We start from the raw sequence: 18,205 nt of genomic DNA, 5'->3' as shown, positions 1-18,205 counted from the left end.
GCACCGCTGAACGGCAAAAAAAATATATTATTTGTTGCCACTAATACACGCCAAAATGGGGTTTAGAACATATAACTGCACAGCTGAATGGCAAATAGGCCCTTATTTTTTTCCACTTACACACACCATAAAAGGCTTCAGAACATACAACTGCACTGCTGAACGGCAAATATATATTTTTGTGCCGTTAATACACGCCAAAAAGGGCTGTAGTTTTCTCACTTCACCACACAACGGCTAATATGCCCTTTTTTCCCTCCACTAATACAAGCCAAAAATTGCTTTAGAACATATAACTGCATCACACAAGGGCAAATAAGACGTAGAAAAATATTTCCTTGAAATAAACCCTGGTAATGGCTGTATCAAACAGCACTTGCACCCCAATAACAAGAACGGTTTGCTAGAATTACAGAGCTGTATAATGGCAATTTGGATCCGCAGTAAGTGCAGCAAGGTGTAATAGGATTATTCCTATTACCCTGGCTGTAAACTCCCCTACTGAACCCTGTTCTGCTTCAATACTGTAGAATGATTCCTCCCTATCCTTTCCCTGAACTTCTATGCAGCAAAATAAAAGTTAAAGTATTTTCTACCACTGTCCTGCTGATGTCTCTCCCTGCACTAAGTACACTGGAAAATGGCTGAATCTAAGATGGCTAAGGCTTTTTATAGGGCTGTGACAACACAGGGCTGGCTGCTGATTGGCTGCATGCATGGCATTGTGGGTTATCCCTCGTTCCCAGAGTTACTTGCTCCATGTCCTAACACGTGCAGCAGCCATTTTAGCAAAAAATGTGATTTGTTACCACTAGTAATGATCGAGCATGCTCAGGCGAACACTTGTTCGGCTCTAGCATCTCGATGCTCGGCACATGGTGGTACTCGGCAGAGTACTGAATGTGCTCGAGCGCCATGCTCGAGTCTCCTCCCCGCACATTTCTTGGCTGCTGTGCAGCCAATAAGCGTGCAGGTAAGTACTGCCCTCACTGTAATGCCATCAGCCATGTTGGCTACTGGCATTACAGTGATTGGCTGGCCGAAACGCGTCATCGGGTGCTATATAGCACCCGATGACGCATGTTCGGCTCATTCGTAGTCAAGGAGAGCGGGGCATAGGAAGGGACAGAGAGTGTAGGGAGTGTAAATAATATTTTTTTTTTGTACAAAAACGTTTCAGAGACCCAATAGTCCTTGTAAGGACTATTGTGTGTGATATCAGCAATATATGTTTGTAGCGCAACCGGCGCTAAATTGCTCAGTGTTAGGGAGAGCTGTGCATAGGAAGGGACAGACAGTGTAGGGAGTGTAATAGGAAGATTTTTATACAAAAAACTTTTCAGAGATCCAAAAGACAAGACTATTGTGTGTAACAGCAGCAATATATATTTTTAGCGCATCCTGCGATAAATACTGTGTAATAGGCCGCTGCGGAAAGTTTAATTATTTGCGCCACATCTCCTGTGTAAAGTGTGCGCATACCTAAAATATCAGTGACATCCAGTGTACTTTTTCCATAGACGGTTTCTGCTGCGGACAGTTACATTATCCACGCCACATCTCCTGTTTAAAGTATGCGCATCACTAAAATATCAGTGACATCCAGTGTACCTTTTTCCGTAGACGGTGTTGGTTGCGGACAGTTAAATTATCCGCACCACATCTCCTGTTTAAAGTGTGTGCATCCTTAAAATATCAGTGACATCCTGTGCACTTTTTCCGTAGACGGTGTCCTCTGCGGAGTTAAATTATTCGCGCCACATCTTCTGTTTAAAGTGTGTGCATCCATAAAATATCTGTGACATTCAGTGTACCTTTTTCCGTAGACACTGTGAACAGTGACATTACCTGTGGTACCTGTCCTGATTAACGTTTCCTAATCAAAAATACCTTTGTAAATTTTTTTGCACATACACTTCCAAATCCTACGCTACTGTACGTGTGACATACTTTCAAGCATATATCACATTTAAAATGAAGAAGGTGAGCAGTAAGGGACGGGGAAGTACAGGGAGTGCAGAATTATTAGGCAAGTTGTATTTTTGAGGATTAATTTTATTATTGAACAACAACCATGTTCTCAATGAACCCAAAAAACTCATTAATATCAAAGCTGAATATTTTTGGAAGAAGTTTTTAGTTTGTTTTTAGTTTTAGCTATTTTAGGGGGATATCTGTGTGTGCAGGTGACTATTACTGTGCATAATTATTAGGCAACTTAACAAAAAACAAATATATACCCATTTCAATTATTTATTTTTACCAGTGAAACCAATATAACATCTCAACATTCACAAATATACATTTCTGACATTCAAAAACAAAACAAAAACAAATCAGTGACCAATATAGCCACCTTTCTTTGCAAGGACACTCAAAAGCCTGCCATCCATGGATTCTGTCAGTGTTTTGATCTGTTCACCATCAACATTGCGTGCAGCAGCAACCACAGCCTCCCAGACACTGTTCAGAGAGGTGTACTGTTTTCCCTCCTTGTAAATCTCACATTTGATGATGGACCACAGGTTCTCAATGGGGTTCAGATCAGGTGAACAAGGAGGCCATGTCATTAGATTTTCTTCTTTTATACCCTTTCTTGCCAGCCACGCTGTGGAGTACTTGGACGCATGTGATGGAGCATTGTCCTGCATGAAAATCATGTTTTTCTTGAAGGATGCAGACTCCTTCCTGTACCACTGCTTGAAGAAGGTGTGTTCCAGAAACTGGCAGTAGGACTGGGAGTTGAGCTTGACTCCATCCTCAACCCGAAAAGGCCCCACAAGCTCATCTTTGATGATACCAGCCCAAACCAGTACTCCACCTCCACCTTGCTGGCGTGTGAGTCGGACTGGAGCTCTCTGCCCTTTACCAATCCAGCCACGGGCCCATCCATCTGGCCCATCAAGACTCACTCTCATTTCATCAGTCCATAAAACCTTAGAAAAATCAGTCTTGAGATATTTCTTGGCCCAGTCTTGACATTTCAGCTTGTGTGTCTTGTTCAGTGGTGGTCGTCTTTCAGCCTTTCTTACCTTGGCCATGTCTCTGAGTATTGCACACCTTGTGCTTTTGGGCACTCCAGTGATGTTGCAGCTCTGAAATATGGCCAAACTGGTGGCAAGTGGCCTCTTGGCAGCTGCACGCTTGACTTTTCTTAGTTCATGGGCAGTTATTTTGCGCCTTGGTTTTTCCACACGCTTCTTGCGACCCTGTTGACTATTTTGAATGAAACGCTTGATTGTTCGATGATCACGCTTCAGAAGCTTTGCAATTTTAAGAGTGCTGCATCCCTCTGCAAGATATCTCACTATTTTTGACTTTTCTGAACCTGTCAAGTCCTTCTTTTGACTCTTTTTGCCAAAGGAAAGAAAGTTGCCTAATAATTAAGCACACCTAATATAGGGTGTTGATGTCATTAGACCACACCCCTTCTCATTACAGAGATGCACATCACCTAATATGCTTAATTGGTAGTAGGCTTTCGAGCCTATACAGCTTGGAGTAAGACAACATGCATAAAGAGGATGATGTGGTCAAAATACTTATTTGCCTAATAATTCTGCACGCAGTGTAGTCGTGATGCACAAGAAAAACAATCATTTACGATACCTAGCTTCATGTCCCAGTTTGCAGGGCGGCGAAGGTCACTACTCTTGAAATCAGACCAGTGCGACCAGGTGGTCAGTTGGATTGCAGCAGATAATGCTTCCAGTCGGTTAAGCACCACCCTGTCTTCCACCAAGTTCAGTCTCAGTAGCCAGGAGTCTGGTCAACACAATCCTCACCCTGATCCTCCTTCCTCCCACCATGTATAGTCTGGCCAAACAAGTGATCCCACACTCTGATATTCCGAGGACCTCTGTTCATCGCCATTACTTGATTTGGCCCTCTCGCCAAGCACGCTTGAGCATCCACAGTCACAAGAGCATGACGGTCGGGAACTGCAATTATTGTTTAATGAGGTTGATGAAGAGGATGAGACACAGTTGCCAATCACTGAGGTTGTGGTTAGGTCAACAAATCAGGAGGATGATCAGAGTGAGGAAGTGAAAGAGAAGGTGGTGGACGATGAGGTCACTGACCCAACCTGGGAAGGTGGAAAGCCGAGCAAAGACAGCAGTACAGAGGGGGAGGGATCTGCAGTACCGCAACAGGCTAGAAGAGGCAGTGGGGTGGCAAAAGGGAGAAGGCGAGCCACACCAAACAGGTCCGCAACTGTTCCGCGGAGCACCCCCTTGCGGAAATCTCCCTTGCCAAGGGGTAGATGTGCCGCAGTATGGCGCTTTTTTGAGGAAAGTGCGGACAACAAAAGAATAGTAGTTTGCAACCTGTGCCATATGAAAAGGAGCCGGGGCGTGAACACTAGTAAACTCACCACCACCAGCATGATACGCCACATGGCATCCAAGCACCGTAATAAGTGGGACGAATGCCTGGGTCCACAATCTGTGTCTGCGGGTTACACCACTGCCTCCTCCTTCCCTATGTTACATGCTGGCCAACCCTCTGTCGAAGGCGCAGGCCCAGATGCCTCCCGCCCTGCACTTGGACTTTCGCAAGCACCATGAGCGACCACATCTACTTTCGTGTCCCAGCGCAGCGTCCAAATGTCCTTACCCCAGGCCTTTGAACACAAGCAAAAATACCCAGCCACCCACTCACAGGCCATAGCACTAAATACGCAGCTTTCCAAATTACTGGCCCTGGAAATGTTGCCATTTAGCTTTGAGGACACTTAGGCTTGTGCCTTCCGCAGCCTGATGTCGGCAGCCGCCCCACACTACGCAGTCCCCAACCGCCATTATTTTTCGAGGTGTGCCTTGCCCGCCTTACACCAACATGTGTCCCGTAACATCACTCGTGCCCTGACCAATGCAGTTGCTGGGAGGTCCACTTAACCACGAACACATGGACAAGTGCATTCGGCCATGGATGCTACATTTCCCTGATGGCACACTGGATGAATGTTGTGGAGGTCAGGATCGAGTTGTACCCTGGGATGGCACAGGTGCTACCGACACCAAGGATTGCGGGCCCTACGTCGATCAGGGTTTCCGCCAGCACCTACTTTAGTGGCTCCAAACCCCACTTCTCCTCCTCCGCCTCCTCCTCCACTTCTTCCTTCGATTTATCTGCATGCAGCACCAATCAGTCATTAGTCAGTAGCTGGAAGCAGTTTAGCACAGCAGTAGGGAAGCAGCAACAGGCCGTGCTGAAGCTGATATGCTTAGGGGACAAACAGCACGCCGCCGCAGAGATATGGCAGGGGATAAGAGACCAGACTGAGCTGTGGCTCTCTCAACTCAACCTACAACCAGGCATGGTTGTGTCTGATAATTGCCGTAACTTGGTGGCAGCTTTGGAGCTCGGCCAGCTCAGACACATCCCATGCCTAGCCCACGCGTTCAACCTTGTGGTTCAGCGGTTTCTCAAAACCTACCCCAATTTGCCTGAGCTACTGGTGAATGTGCACATTTCCTCAAGTCATCGACAGCTTCAGCCGGTCTGTCAATGCTGCAGCAGCGCTTGAAATTACCAACTCCCGGGCTGTTGTGCGACGTGAGCACGCGCTAGAACTCCACGTTCAACATGTTGGCCAGGCTTTGTGAGCAGCAGAGGGCAGTAGTGGAATACCAGCTGCCACATGGTTGTCGCCTTTCTAGTCAGCTTCCGCTATTCACAAGCAAGGAGTGGGCATGGATGTCTGACCTCTGTGAGGTTTTAAAAAACTTTGAGGAATCAACACAGGTGGTGAGCGGCGATAACGCCGAGGAGGGGAGACAAGCGGAACACACAGCAGTTCCAACAGAGGCAGGGTGACACTCTCCAAAGCCTGGAACAGTTTCATGACACCCCTCCAGCACCCTCACCCTGATGCGTGGCCTAGTCTCACAAGGAGGGAAAAATTTGGGAAGATGGTGAAGGAGTACATATCAGACCGTGTCAGCGTTCTCAATTATTCCTCAGTGCCTTACAACTACTGGGTGTCGAAGCTGGACACGTGGCACGAACTAGCGTTCTACGCCTTGGAGGTGCTGGCCTGCCCTGTCACCAGCATTTTGTCTAAGCGGGTATTTAGTGCTGCTGGTGGCATTATAACAGATAGGCGTATCCGCCTGTCAACTAAAAATGCTGACAGGTTGACTCTTATAAAAATGAACACGGCCTGGATTGACCATGACTTCTCGACTCCACCAGAGAAAAGCTGATGAACATGAAGGCAATTTAAATGTGTTGTTTATAATGTACTGAATACACTGTATTCCCATGCACCCCTTCCACCACAAACAAGGGAATATGGTTGAATCTTCCTTTTCTCATCCTCCTTCTCCTATTCCATCATATGAACACATGCTTATTCGTTGCATATAATGCACTCGCATATATGCCCTTCGCATATAATGTTTTACAGGGTCAGCTCACCAGAAGGCCCTCACCTACAATGTTTTACAGGGTCAGCTCACCAGCAGGCCCTCGTATATAATGTTTTACAGGGTCAGCTCACCAGCAGGCCCTCGCATATAATTTTTTAGAGGGTCAGCTAATCAGCAGGCCCTCGCATATAATATTTTACAAGGTCAGCTCACCAGCAGGCCTTCACCTACAATCTTTTACAGGGTCAGCTCACCAGCAGGCCAGCACCTAAAATCTTTTACAGGGTCAGCTCACCTGCAGGCCCTCACCTAATTATACCTAATAGGTAATTTGCACGCATGCTGCCTTGCTTGGATGTGGTAGCCATAGCCGTTTCATAGGCTACCTCTCTGGAATCGAACCACGATTCCCCGTTACCCGTGGTTACCATGGTTCACGCTGAAAATAACATAGAAAGTTGATTGGGACAACATCCGAATGGATCTTCGCCATCACGGGGACATGCGATCAGCCCCAGGTTATCTAGAGTCACCAAAGCGTCAGCAGGCCCTCGCCCATGATGTTTTAGATGTTTAGATCAGCAGGCCCTTGCTCCAAATGTTTTTGAGGGTCACCAGCAGGCCATCAATCATAATTTTTCAAGGGAGTGTATCATGCCCTCCTTTATGTGTAACAAAGGGTGCATTGTAGTGCCGTTTTTTTGTAATTTTTGGCAGCCCTTTCACTTAGTGCATAGGCTTTATGGGTGTAGGAGTCCCACTACATGAACAATTGTACCACAATGTGAATAAGGCCGTCCTTTATGTGATATATAGGTTGTATCGGAGTGCCTCTTTCTTGTAATTTTTGGCAGCACTTTATATATGAATAAATATAGGGGAAAGAATGTTTCCTAACAATTTTTCATCAAAAATTTAGATTTATCTTCGGTTTTCTGCATAATATTGCCAGTCTGTAAAAATGGTGTACTACTTGGACAATATGGTTCCCAGCAGCGACCTGGGAGTCCAAGATGCATCCAGACATCCTCCTCATGCTGTTCCCGAACCATTTCGGTGGTGTTTTCATCAATTTCTGACCTTTTCCTATGAACCAGGCACCCTCCCCTCTTCAGAGCAGGGGTTGCCTGGTTTAATGCTCGGGTTCTCCCAATGACATCCATTATACTCAGGTGCTCGGTAGAGCACCCGAGCATCCCGATGTGTTCGGCCCGAGCCCCCGAGCACTATGGTGCTCAATCAACACTAGTTACCACAAAGTGTTAGGAAGTTTTGATTCAGTGCAAATCAAATTTTTCCTGCAATTCGGATTGAATTCCACTTTGTCAACTTCGATACGCTCATCTCTAATGATTTCTTATCTAACTGGGGCTGACATAGTAGCCACATTACAGGGGGAATACAGCGCCCAGAGAGTTTGAACAGGGCTATACAACTTCACTGCAGAGCTGATCTGGGTCTGCTAAGACCCAGCAGTTTGCACAAACTCCCAGCCCCTGGCAATCACATGACTGCAGAGACTTGAGCAGGTAGTGGCACTGCCACTTCCTAATCTCAATATACAGCATTTTAGCACTGTGTATAGAATCAGGGAAGGCAGGAACGGTGAGGCGAGGGAGGGGCTGGCAGAGGAAGTAGGACGAGCAAGGGTGCATAGAGTGGCTTGGCCCCCACTCAGTGCACTTAACTGGTCATTTAGCATATGGATTAAAAGTACATTTCCTCCAGATCACTAAGAGAAAGTTATCATTAGATCCACCTAAGATAGCCCTACAAGTCTTTCTGTCTGGTTTGCCAGCAAATTTCCTGGTGACAGGTATGGATATGAAAACAGAAACATCTAGAATATAGCAGGGCTGTGTTTGTCATCTGGTTCTCATGATGCATATTTAGCACATGCTTCTAATACTGGTGCATGACCAAGCAGTGTACCAGCATTCATTTTCTATGCAGCATGGACCATCTTCTTCTACATGGAGCACGCTATGGTAATGAATTCAACCTACTGTAGCTACTGAGCGGTAACAAGGGCATTAACACCATTATTTTCAGTAAAATTGCTGCAGAAAAACTGGTTCAACTACTTATAGAAAGAATCAATTGAAATCTGAGAGTCTGCAATACAAGGATAGCTTTAACTATTCTTTCCACTTAAAAAAAATGAAAAGTAGAGATAAAAGGAAGCAAAAGAGAGAGAGATAGGCACATATACTACATGTTAAAGGGCTTGTGTCGCCAGATGTATAGCAGTAAAACAGACTAACCTGAGATGTCTGCTGTTCTTCAGAAGCCATCTGTGTTTGTTCCATCCTCATTTGTGTCCCCATTTTGGAGAAAGATTAAGTTTTAAATATGCAAATGAGCCTCTAGGAGCAACGAGGGCGTTGCCATTACACCTAGAGGCTCCACTCTCTGCAACCGCTGCACTTTGATTGACAGGGCCAGACATTGAAAACGTTTTTACTGTCTGGATCTGTCAATCAACATGCAGTTGCAGAAAGGTAATGTCAACCCCCATTGCAACTAGAGGTTATAGTACATATCTTAAAACTTCATTTATCTCCGAAATATGGGCACAGATAAGGATCAAACCAGCACAGATAGTTCCTGCTGACCAGCGCACGTGTCTCAGGTCAGTCTATTTTACTGCTGTAAATCTGGTGACAGAAACCTTTGTTTTCAAATAGTTTTTCTGCTATGACGTGTATTGTAAAAGGCTATATGGCTGACCTTTCATTGTATTTGTGTATTTATATTGAACTGTCAGCATGGTGAAGAAAATGTGTCACATTGTCATCAGTGATGAGCGGCAAGGGCAATATTCAAATTTGCGATATATTTGTCATATATTTGCAAATTCGAGAATTCATGATCTCCAGTCATTATTTTCTTGATTGCAAAAATAAAAATTTGCGATACGAAAATTTGCGATCAACACTACTGCTAAAGTCAAAGATATTGCAGCCTTCTCATTGGCCCCCAAACAAGAAGCAGTGAGGAATCATGGGTACTGATGAAAAAAAATCTAACAAAATATTCGCGATTATGAAGATATAGCACTATATTCTAGATATTCGCGAATTCTCAAAGTGCCAATATTCGCAATAAAAATTTGAAGTAGAAGTAGAAAATCAACAAAATATAACAATGTGAATCTTCTATACAATCGATGGTTTTGTATGCGAATTCTTAAATGACCATATTTTTTTACCCCATAAGACGCACTTTTTCCCCCCCAAAAGTGGGGAAATGCTAGCATTTTTACTCTGCTAACACTGATACATCGCAGGTCGCGATGCTGCACAACGCGTCCTGCGATGTATCAGCGAGGAGGGAGGAGGGGCTGGAATCCGACAACTGCTGTTGGAATTGCGGCGGGGCCCGGTGCAGTCACTGTAACTATTACACTGGGCCCCGCACACAGCAGTATTCATATGTAAAGTGTAGGTAACCCATATGTAAAGTGTAGCAATCCTCTTTGATAGCACAATCCACGTAGTACTCACTATGAAACTCCTGTACTAGCAGGCAGGCTGGCCGGTCACTCACTTTGTCACGTTCATGCTCTGCCTGCTTCATTAATAAAGTGTGAGGAGCATGTGTGTGATGAAGTGAGTGACTGCCCAGCCTTCCTTCTAGTGCAGGAGATTCATAGTGAGTACCACGTGGATTGCGCTACCGCAGAGGATTGCTATACTTTACATATGGATTGCATACACTTTACATATGAATACTGCTGTGTGCGGGGCTCGGTGTAAGAGTACAGTGACTGCATTGGGCCCCGCCACGATTTCAACACCAGTTGCCGGCCTCCACCCCCTGTATTGGGGGTCACTATTTACACATGGACACTGTTATGGGGGGGATCTGTGGATGACACATATATAGCATTAGATGCTATATATGTGTCATCCACAGATCCCCCATAGCATTTATATCCACAGATCCCCCCATAACAGTGTCATCCACAGATCCCCCCATAACAGTGTCATCCACAGATGCCCCCCATAACCGTGCCATCCACAGATCCCTTATAACAGTGCCATTCACAGATCCACCATAACAATGCGTCATCCACAGATGCCCCATAATAGTGTCATCCACAGACCACCATTAGTTTAAAACCCACCAAAAGCACACCTTTTGGTTCAAAATATTTTTTTTCCTATTTTGCTCCTCAAAAACCTTGGTGCGTCTTATGGGCAGATGCGTCTTATAGGGCGAAAAATACGGTAAGTGTAGAGAAATATGATATGATGTGACAGAAAAGCAGATAAGATACATTTCCATAAATTTTTTACAACTGAACTTTGAGCACATTTTCATAACTGAGAAACCACATTTAACCGTATCTAGAATGACTGCATCCATTTCTACTATTCCCCATGTAACTATTTCTCCAGTGTCAATGGAGCTATGTTAGGATTCCCCAAACTGTTCCACTTTTGACTTTAAACAGTTGAACGTGCCTGAACTGTAACACCAGACACACTGACAAGTGACACTGTATCAGGAAACAGCAGACCTTGTTTATAATTCTATTTGTTCTCTTAAAGGTGTTGTCTCACTTTGGCAAATGGCATTTATCATATAGAGAAAGTTAATACAAAACACTTACTAATGCATTGTGATTGTCCATATTGCCTCCTATGCTGGCTTGATTCACTTTTCTATCACATTATACACTGCTCGTTTCCATTATTTTGACGTCCCTGCAAACAGTGGCCGTGCTTGCACACTTTAAGAAAAACACTGACCCCTCTGGGGGCTGGGACCGTGGGAATGCATATAGGTATGTATGCACAGCAGCTCCCAATGTCCACCTCTTATCGGCATTGCAGCGGTTGCCGTAATATGTGGAAACGAGCAGTGTATAATGTGATGGAAAAATGAATCCGGCCAGCAAAGGAGGCAATATGGACAATCACAATATATTAGTAAGTGTCTTGTATTAACTTTCTCTACATAATAAAGGCCATTTGCTAAAGTGAGACAACCCCTTTAAAAATACAAATTTTATTAAAGGGGACCTGTCGCCATTTGAAACTAAACCTCTCGGTGCATTTTTTTATAACATTGTACTTACTTTGGACATTTTTTCCAACATTTTCAAGTGTATCGCTAAGGCCCCTTTCACACGAATGAGTAATTTGTACGGGTGTAATGCGTGTGTGCTGTGAATCCAGACCCATTCATTTCAATGGGGCTGTGTACATGTGCATTGGTTTTCACGCATTACTTGTGCGTTGCCTGAAAATCACAGCATGTTCTATATTCTGCGATTTTCACGCAACACTGGCCCCATAGAAGTGAATGGAGCTGTGTGAAAATTGCATCCGCAAGCAAGTGCAGATGCGATGCGTTTTTCATGGATGGTTGCGAAGAGATGTGGTTTGTAAACCTTCAGTTTTTTATCACGCGGGTGAAAAACACATTAAATCGCATAGCACCCGCGCGATAAAAACTGAACGCGATCGCAGACAAAACGGAATGACTTTGTTTGCAAAATCGTGCATTTTTCACTGAACGCATTCTCAACGCATCCGGACCTAATCCACACGAGCTCGTCTGCAAGGGGCCCTTCATTTCAATGGGGCTGTGTACATGCGCATTGGCTTTCACGCATTACTTGTGCATTGCCTGAAAAGAGTCACCAATTATACTGATGACATGGGCATCAGGAACCAAATGCCCTTCCATTCCACAGCCTCATCCCCTAGTTTATTGATTTGAGACACTTTTCTGCAATGTAGGTAATGTGAGTTTAAGAATTAGTAAGATGAAATTCAATGTCCTTACCTATCAAGGATACCACATAAATCAATCTGCAAATCGCTGAAATTACCAAGTATACCCTGCTGCACTTGAATAAGGTCAATCACTTTTGCACCAATGGAAATTAATCTCATGCATCCAAGGAAAGTACCAACAGGTTTTATGCATTCATGGGGCACGCTGCTGTTAGAACAACCTATAGAAAGGAAGAAACCTTTTAAAAAAGAAAAAGAAATACTTGAATACACATTTAAGAAGCCTCTGCAAATGTGCAACATTTGGTTGATATTACAATTAAATGTTAAAGCTGGGATCATATTTTCTTGCTCTACAAATGTTTACTTTTAACTTCTAAATGACCAGGCCTGTATTTTTTTTTTCTTTATCTAAAATAGAAAGAAAAGGTATTTTTGCTATTTTTTTGTTTTATTTTTATTTATGTTTGATGTCATTCATGTTTTACATGAAATAGTCTGATAATGAATTACATTATTCAGGTTATTAAGGTCACGTGGATAGTGGAAGTACAACAAAATGTTTTTTTTTGCACAAAATGTTTTTTTTTTGGGGGGGCTGTTTTTTTAATCCCATTATGGGATTACTATTTCATAACTATTTCACATATATAATGTATTAGCATACTACTGTATGCTAATGTGAATGTGCTGTGTCGGTATGGCGCAGGCTGCAGTTAGGGCAACACTAGTGTGTGCTTACTGCACTGACAGCCCTGGAGTTTCTCATAGGATCTCAAGGCTGACTGCGGATAGCTCCCCTAGCCTCTGATTGGTTTACTGGAAAACCCAGTGATCGGATTGCAGATGGAAGTCCACAGCATGATCATAGGGTTAACATGTTCCTCCAACCCCAGCTGGGAAGTGGCAGCTGCCCGCAACATCCCTCAGCTGCATCAAGGCCAAGAGATGTTGCTGCAGATTGAGGACATTGACTGACCGCCATCAATAGACAGTGGGAGGTTTTTAAGGGGTTATGATTATATCAAGTTGCATCATTTTACATCAGTTCCACAAGGATTTGTTTCAGTTTATCACCCATTAAGCTCACTTAAAAAAAGCCCTTCAGATTATGACAGATCCTGTAAAGACCTAATCATAATGGAATCGATCAAGACTGATGTCAACTTTAGTTTGAGGTCCAAATATAGTACCAGAATCTATCTAACGCTGTACTTGGCCATCTCTGTCAGTCCCACCGACAGTGAATGTAGTAGTACTGCACATTTATGACCACCACTCCATTCAAACAGGATACTCATTACCCTTGTTCTCGTGATTGGTGGTGGATTCAGACCCCCCAGTGATCATATGTTTTACCTCCAAAATAGTAGTTCTCTGTTGATGAAACTGGAAATGGTAAACTCATAGATAAGCTTGTAGATCCATCATAATCCAGGATAAGATTCACACGATTTCTTTTAGCAAGAAGGGAAACATAATGCCATTGTCCATTGTTAAGGTCGAAACCTGTAAAACCACATAATTTATGCATCAACAATCCTAGTGAGAAATATAGTATGGTCTAAAATGTTACGCATATGATTGTTCAGATCACATATTGAAATGTATGCATTTATAATCACTGAGCAGTAATCTCACAGAAAGTAAAAGAAAAATATAGTAATTAAATAATTAAAAACAATGTTTTACACTGTAGCCCCTATAGATTTAAAGTGGTATTCCAATGAGAAAAAAATGCATGACCTATTCAACTCCTGCTATCAAACTTTGATTTTACCTCAATGGGGTTTTTCCTTCTTCCAGGTCAATACTAAATGAGAAAAGCTTAACCTACTAACTACAAAAGGGATCAGCACCATCAGGTACACAAGTTGTTCTGAAACTACAACTCCCAGTATCCTCCTTTCACCTCTATTAGAGTTACAATCACAGCCGAATAAATGTATGCTGGGAGCTGTAGTTTCGCAACAGCTGGAATAATGAAGGTTGCTGATCCCTGAACTACAAGATTACTATGGTACTAGAATGTACAGGCATACAAACGGACTCCCGCCAGTTCCTTCTGAATACCTATGCTGTTATTTATTTTCTATTACTGGTCTGAGATCATTCTAAGCTGTCTAACAGGGATAGTATAAGCATTGTCCATACCTGTTACTAGGTCCAGATACAATTTTCGATTTTTGAAAAGACTCATTTTAAGCTTTCCATCGGAAATATATACGACAAACTGGAAAGGAGCAGAGCTGAGTTTAGTAGCAAACAAAAAACCTTCCCTGTTCCACGTACGGAAAAAAAACGAGATTGCAACTTCTTCTTGCAAAGATAATCCTGGCAAAATCAAATAGCTTTGTGAATTTAGAAATGTCACTGGAACCACTGGAGGCTCTTGACAGGAAAATGAAACATTTCCCTAAAAAACAGAAAGTAACATTCAGAACATTCTTGTCTGTATGTGTCATCGAGTCACAAATAATATAAAATGCATCTAAAGGAAAGTGTCTCTGGAACAGCAGGCTGTACATTTTCAGAAAATAAGATACATACAAATTTGCAAGCTAAACAATACAAATACATACTAATTTGGAGTAGATCTGCCACATCTGGGTAACTGCAAGCTCCCCTCCTTATCTAACATTGGGATACATGCTATATTAGCCACCTTCGTCACAAGGTCTGAGAGAGGGGGAGAGAAGCATTTCTCAACAATATATATGCATTGTCTAAGGGGTACTATTTCTCATTATGGGGAACCCCTAGCATGCCAAGTACATGTGCACCATATTGTATGCCAGATGATGCTTATATTATTCCGAGTACTTGTGCACACTATTGTACGTCAGGGAATGCCCCCCTGGATTTCCAAAAAAGATATTCAAATTAGCTTTACTAAAACTGACTGATGCCGGCAGATGTTAGACATGATCATTTTTGAGAGAACTAGTTCCAGATGTGAGGTTGGCTTGGCTATTTTTCGAGCTGTTCTTCATATGCATGTTTAAAAGACAGGTAGGTGTGTCTGACAATATGTTGTGTGAAAATAATGCAGTCTTCATATTACTGCTGTGTTTTCCTTATTGTTTAACTACATGCTATGCAGCAGCAAGCAGGTATTATTATAGTTCCTTCTGTCTCACCTCAATGGAATGTCTTCTTCCTGTTCACCTGACAATACCTCATCAGTATAGCAAAAACAGACAACTCCTATAGTAATTTTATTTCACCATGCCTTACCAACTTCAGATAAACCAGAGAGACCTCCAAAATTATATTCAAGTGAAAGTAAGATAAGAGAATAACAACAAGACTTACATCTCTCTAAAATAGACATGGAAGTTAGGTTGCTTTCCAGAAGTACAAAACAAGCAGAATGCTGCAAAAAAAAAGCGTGTCTTACTTGGTTGACTTGCCTTGTGGGGCACTCTTTAGGGTGCTCTTTATCATTAGAGAAACAAAAATATAAGCATTCGGAATGTAGAAAAATATTTGCAAATCACATATGTTAATTTGTCTGGCATGAGAAAAGATTAGGACTCTTTTTTGTTTTGGAAAAAAAGCTAATTTGAATATCTTTCCCAGAAAGCCAAAGATGTGAAAATTAGCTTGTTTGACAAAAAAAAAAAGAGGGGATATCCTATCTAATACCAGAAGAATTAAGATATCTGATTTATAATCTTCCTAGAAACCAAGGGGCACATTTATTAAGACCGGTGTTTTAGATGCCAGTCTTAATATACCCATAAGCTAGCAGTGGTTCCGCTGAAGTTATGAAGAGTCACAGTTTCTTTATAATTTCATCAGATCCTCCGCCGATTCTAAATGTAAGACAACTCCCTAGCTGTTTTGCATTTAGATATTTTCTAGGCCTGAAACAGGCCTAGAAAATAGTAAATGAGATGGGCATACCGGCCTGTACCCTTCCCCGCCCATGCCATGCCATGCCCACCCCACTTTTTTAGACCTGGCGTGAGCGTGGAGAAATCGCAGATGCAGTGCAACTAGCTGTTGCGCCACAATCTGCGCCTGAAATATGCCTAGTATAGGCGTATTTCAGCTTAATAAATGACCCCCCAAGAGTAGTGTCACCTGACACCTGATAAATATCACCCGCAAAAAGTATCCCAAAAAAACAGAATGTTCTGCTTTTCTAGAAATAGGACTGATTTCTAAGTCTTTAACAATGTTAAAATTCTCTTGTCTCACTTTAAGTTGAAAGTAAGTTGATCAAAAATGGTTAAAAAAAATGCTAAAGGTGTATGCTTTTGCTATACTGATGATGTATCCTCAGGTAATTAGGAAGGAGCTTTTTCACAAGGTACAGATTATTATTTGCTTATTAAATATACTTATGAAATTAAAATAGAAAAACAGCTAAACCAATCTCACATCTGCAAGCCGTTATTTCAGATCAAAAGCAGACGAGAACAACTTTTCTAGTCGTAAGGCCTTAGGGGAACATCTGGGTGGGTACTATTTCTATTATAGAGATCATTTGATATATGTGATGCCTGGTATAGGCTAGACAATGATCCTCTGGAATTCTAGGTAAAATATATGCAAATCATCATGTCTAACATCTGCCATCAGATGCCATAAGAGCTAATTTGAATATGTTTCCCAGAAATATTGCACACACGTACTTAACATACTAGGGGCATTTCCAGAAGTACAATACTGTGCATATGTACTTGGCATACTGTTCTCCATAATGAGAAAGAGTACCCCTTAAACAACTCATATGTATAGTTGAAAAACACAAATTTGTATACTAGGCTCTCACTGTCTCTCTAATAAAAAAAAATCAGGTTTGTCTGAATTTGAACTTTTTGTGTTTGTCGAAAGTATTAATAGTTAATCTATATGCGATACACATAACTATAAACTAGAAGTGATCATTCAGAAACATTGATAGACTAAATTCTATTGACAGGAGATAGATGGATAGATGGATAGATAGATAGATAGATAGATAGATAGATAGATAGATAGATAGATAGATAGATAGATAGATAGATAGATAGATAGATAGATAGATAGATAGATAGATAGATAGATAGATAGATAGATAGATAGATAGATAGATAGATAGATAGATAGATAGATAGATAGATAGATAGTATAAATTTTAGATAGAAATGTTCTCTAACAATAGCCTGTAGATATAGCAACAAAGTACATTATTATTCTAGTCCATATCAGAACAAAATATTTCCTCATTACCTCAATGTGAATCTGAGGTTTATATCTTTTAGCCAAGTCAGAGATGTTTAAACCATTATAATAAAGATTTTCAATGCATCCATGGAAGTTCCTCCGCAGCAGTGATGCTGATTTTCCTTGTGATGCGATCCCTCCAAAGCTAAGCTTAGAAGAAAATCAATATAGCCATTAAGCCAGCTTCTATAGTGGGTCTTAATTGAGCATTTAATTACAGCAATTTCTAGCAGGATTTCCTAGCTTTCTTTAATGCGATTTCTCTTCTCCACAATTCCATTTTAATTTTAGTATACAATTGGTTTAAAACACAAAATGATTTTTAGTCTTGAATAATTTCATACAGGTTGTGTATTTTTGCTATATTTTATCATTGTATCAGCTGCCCATATGCAAGATTATAAGGTTTAAAGCTTTTTTAATATGGCAAAGGGAACAATCTGAAGATTTATGTAATTTTTTTCAAGTTTTGGAAAGTCAAAACTTACAAAATATAAAGCTCTTTGCATACTCTGCCTGAGCCCTGCATTTGGTGCGTAAGCCACAGGCATCCATCCACCCAGTGGGTAGGGTGGGCCACTGCAAACAATGTATACTTAGAGTTATACCTCAGGAAATACACCTTGGTCGAAGAGCCCAGACACAGAGCCTTGGATATGCAAAGCAATAGCTGAAACTTCACACTGAAATATGATCACCTGGAGATGCATCATATTTGCTTCTACAAGCACATACTACTCAACTGGTTACTGGTGGGGTGTAAATTCTGCTATCCCTGAGACTGAAGGGGACACAGCACTAAGTTTTCTAAGCAATGTGGAGCTCCCAGTGACTCAACTGGCTGAGAATTGCAATTTCCTGCAG

General features: G+C 42.0%; 1 protein-coding gene across 4 annotated transcripts in view; it reads right to left on the bottom strand.

Annotated features, from left to right (window-relative positions):
* Window positions 1–18,205, bottom strand: part of LOC120989087 (contactin-associated protein-like 4) — a 434,442-nt gene that overhangs the window by 379,312 nt on the left and 36,925 nt on the right. For 3 of the 4 annotated variants that reach the window (XM_040416967.1, XM_040416966.1, XM_040416969.1), the window contains exons 4-7: window positions 17,348–17,491; window positions 14,279–14,540; window positions 13,484–13,633; window positions 12,174–12,345 (exon numbers count right to left, since the gene is read on the bottom strand). In XM_040416967.1, coding sequence (XP_040272901.1) covers window positions 12,174–12,345; window positions 13,484–13,633; window positions 14,279–14,540; window positions 17,348–17,491 — 728 coding nt within the window. The remainder of the gene's footprint in view (window positions 1–12,173; window positions 12,346–13,483; window positions 13,634–14,278; window positions 14,541–17,347; window positions 17,492–18,205) is intronic. The other variant, XM_040416968.1, reaches the window with a different exon arrangement.

The sequence above is a fragment of the Bufo bufo genome, chromosome 2 (assembly GCF_905171765.1).
Source record: "Bufo bufo chromosome 2, aBufBuf1.1, whole genome shotgun sequence".
Classification (NCBI taxonomy): Eukaryota; Metazoa; Chordata; class Amphibia; order Anura; family Bufonidae; genus Bufo; species Bufo bufo.
This window is presented reverse-complemented; position numbering and strand designations above follow the sequence as displayed.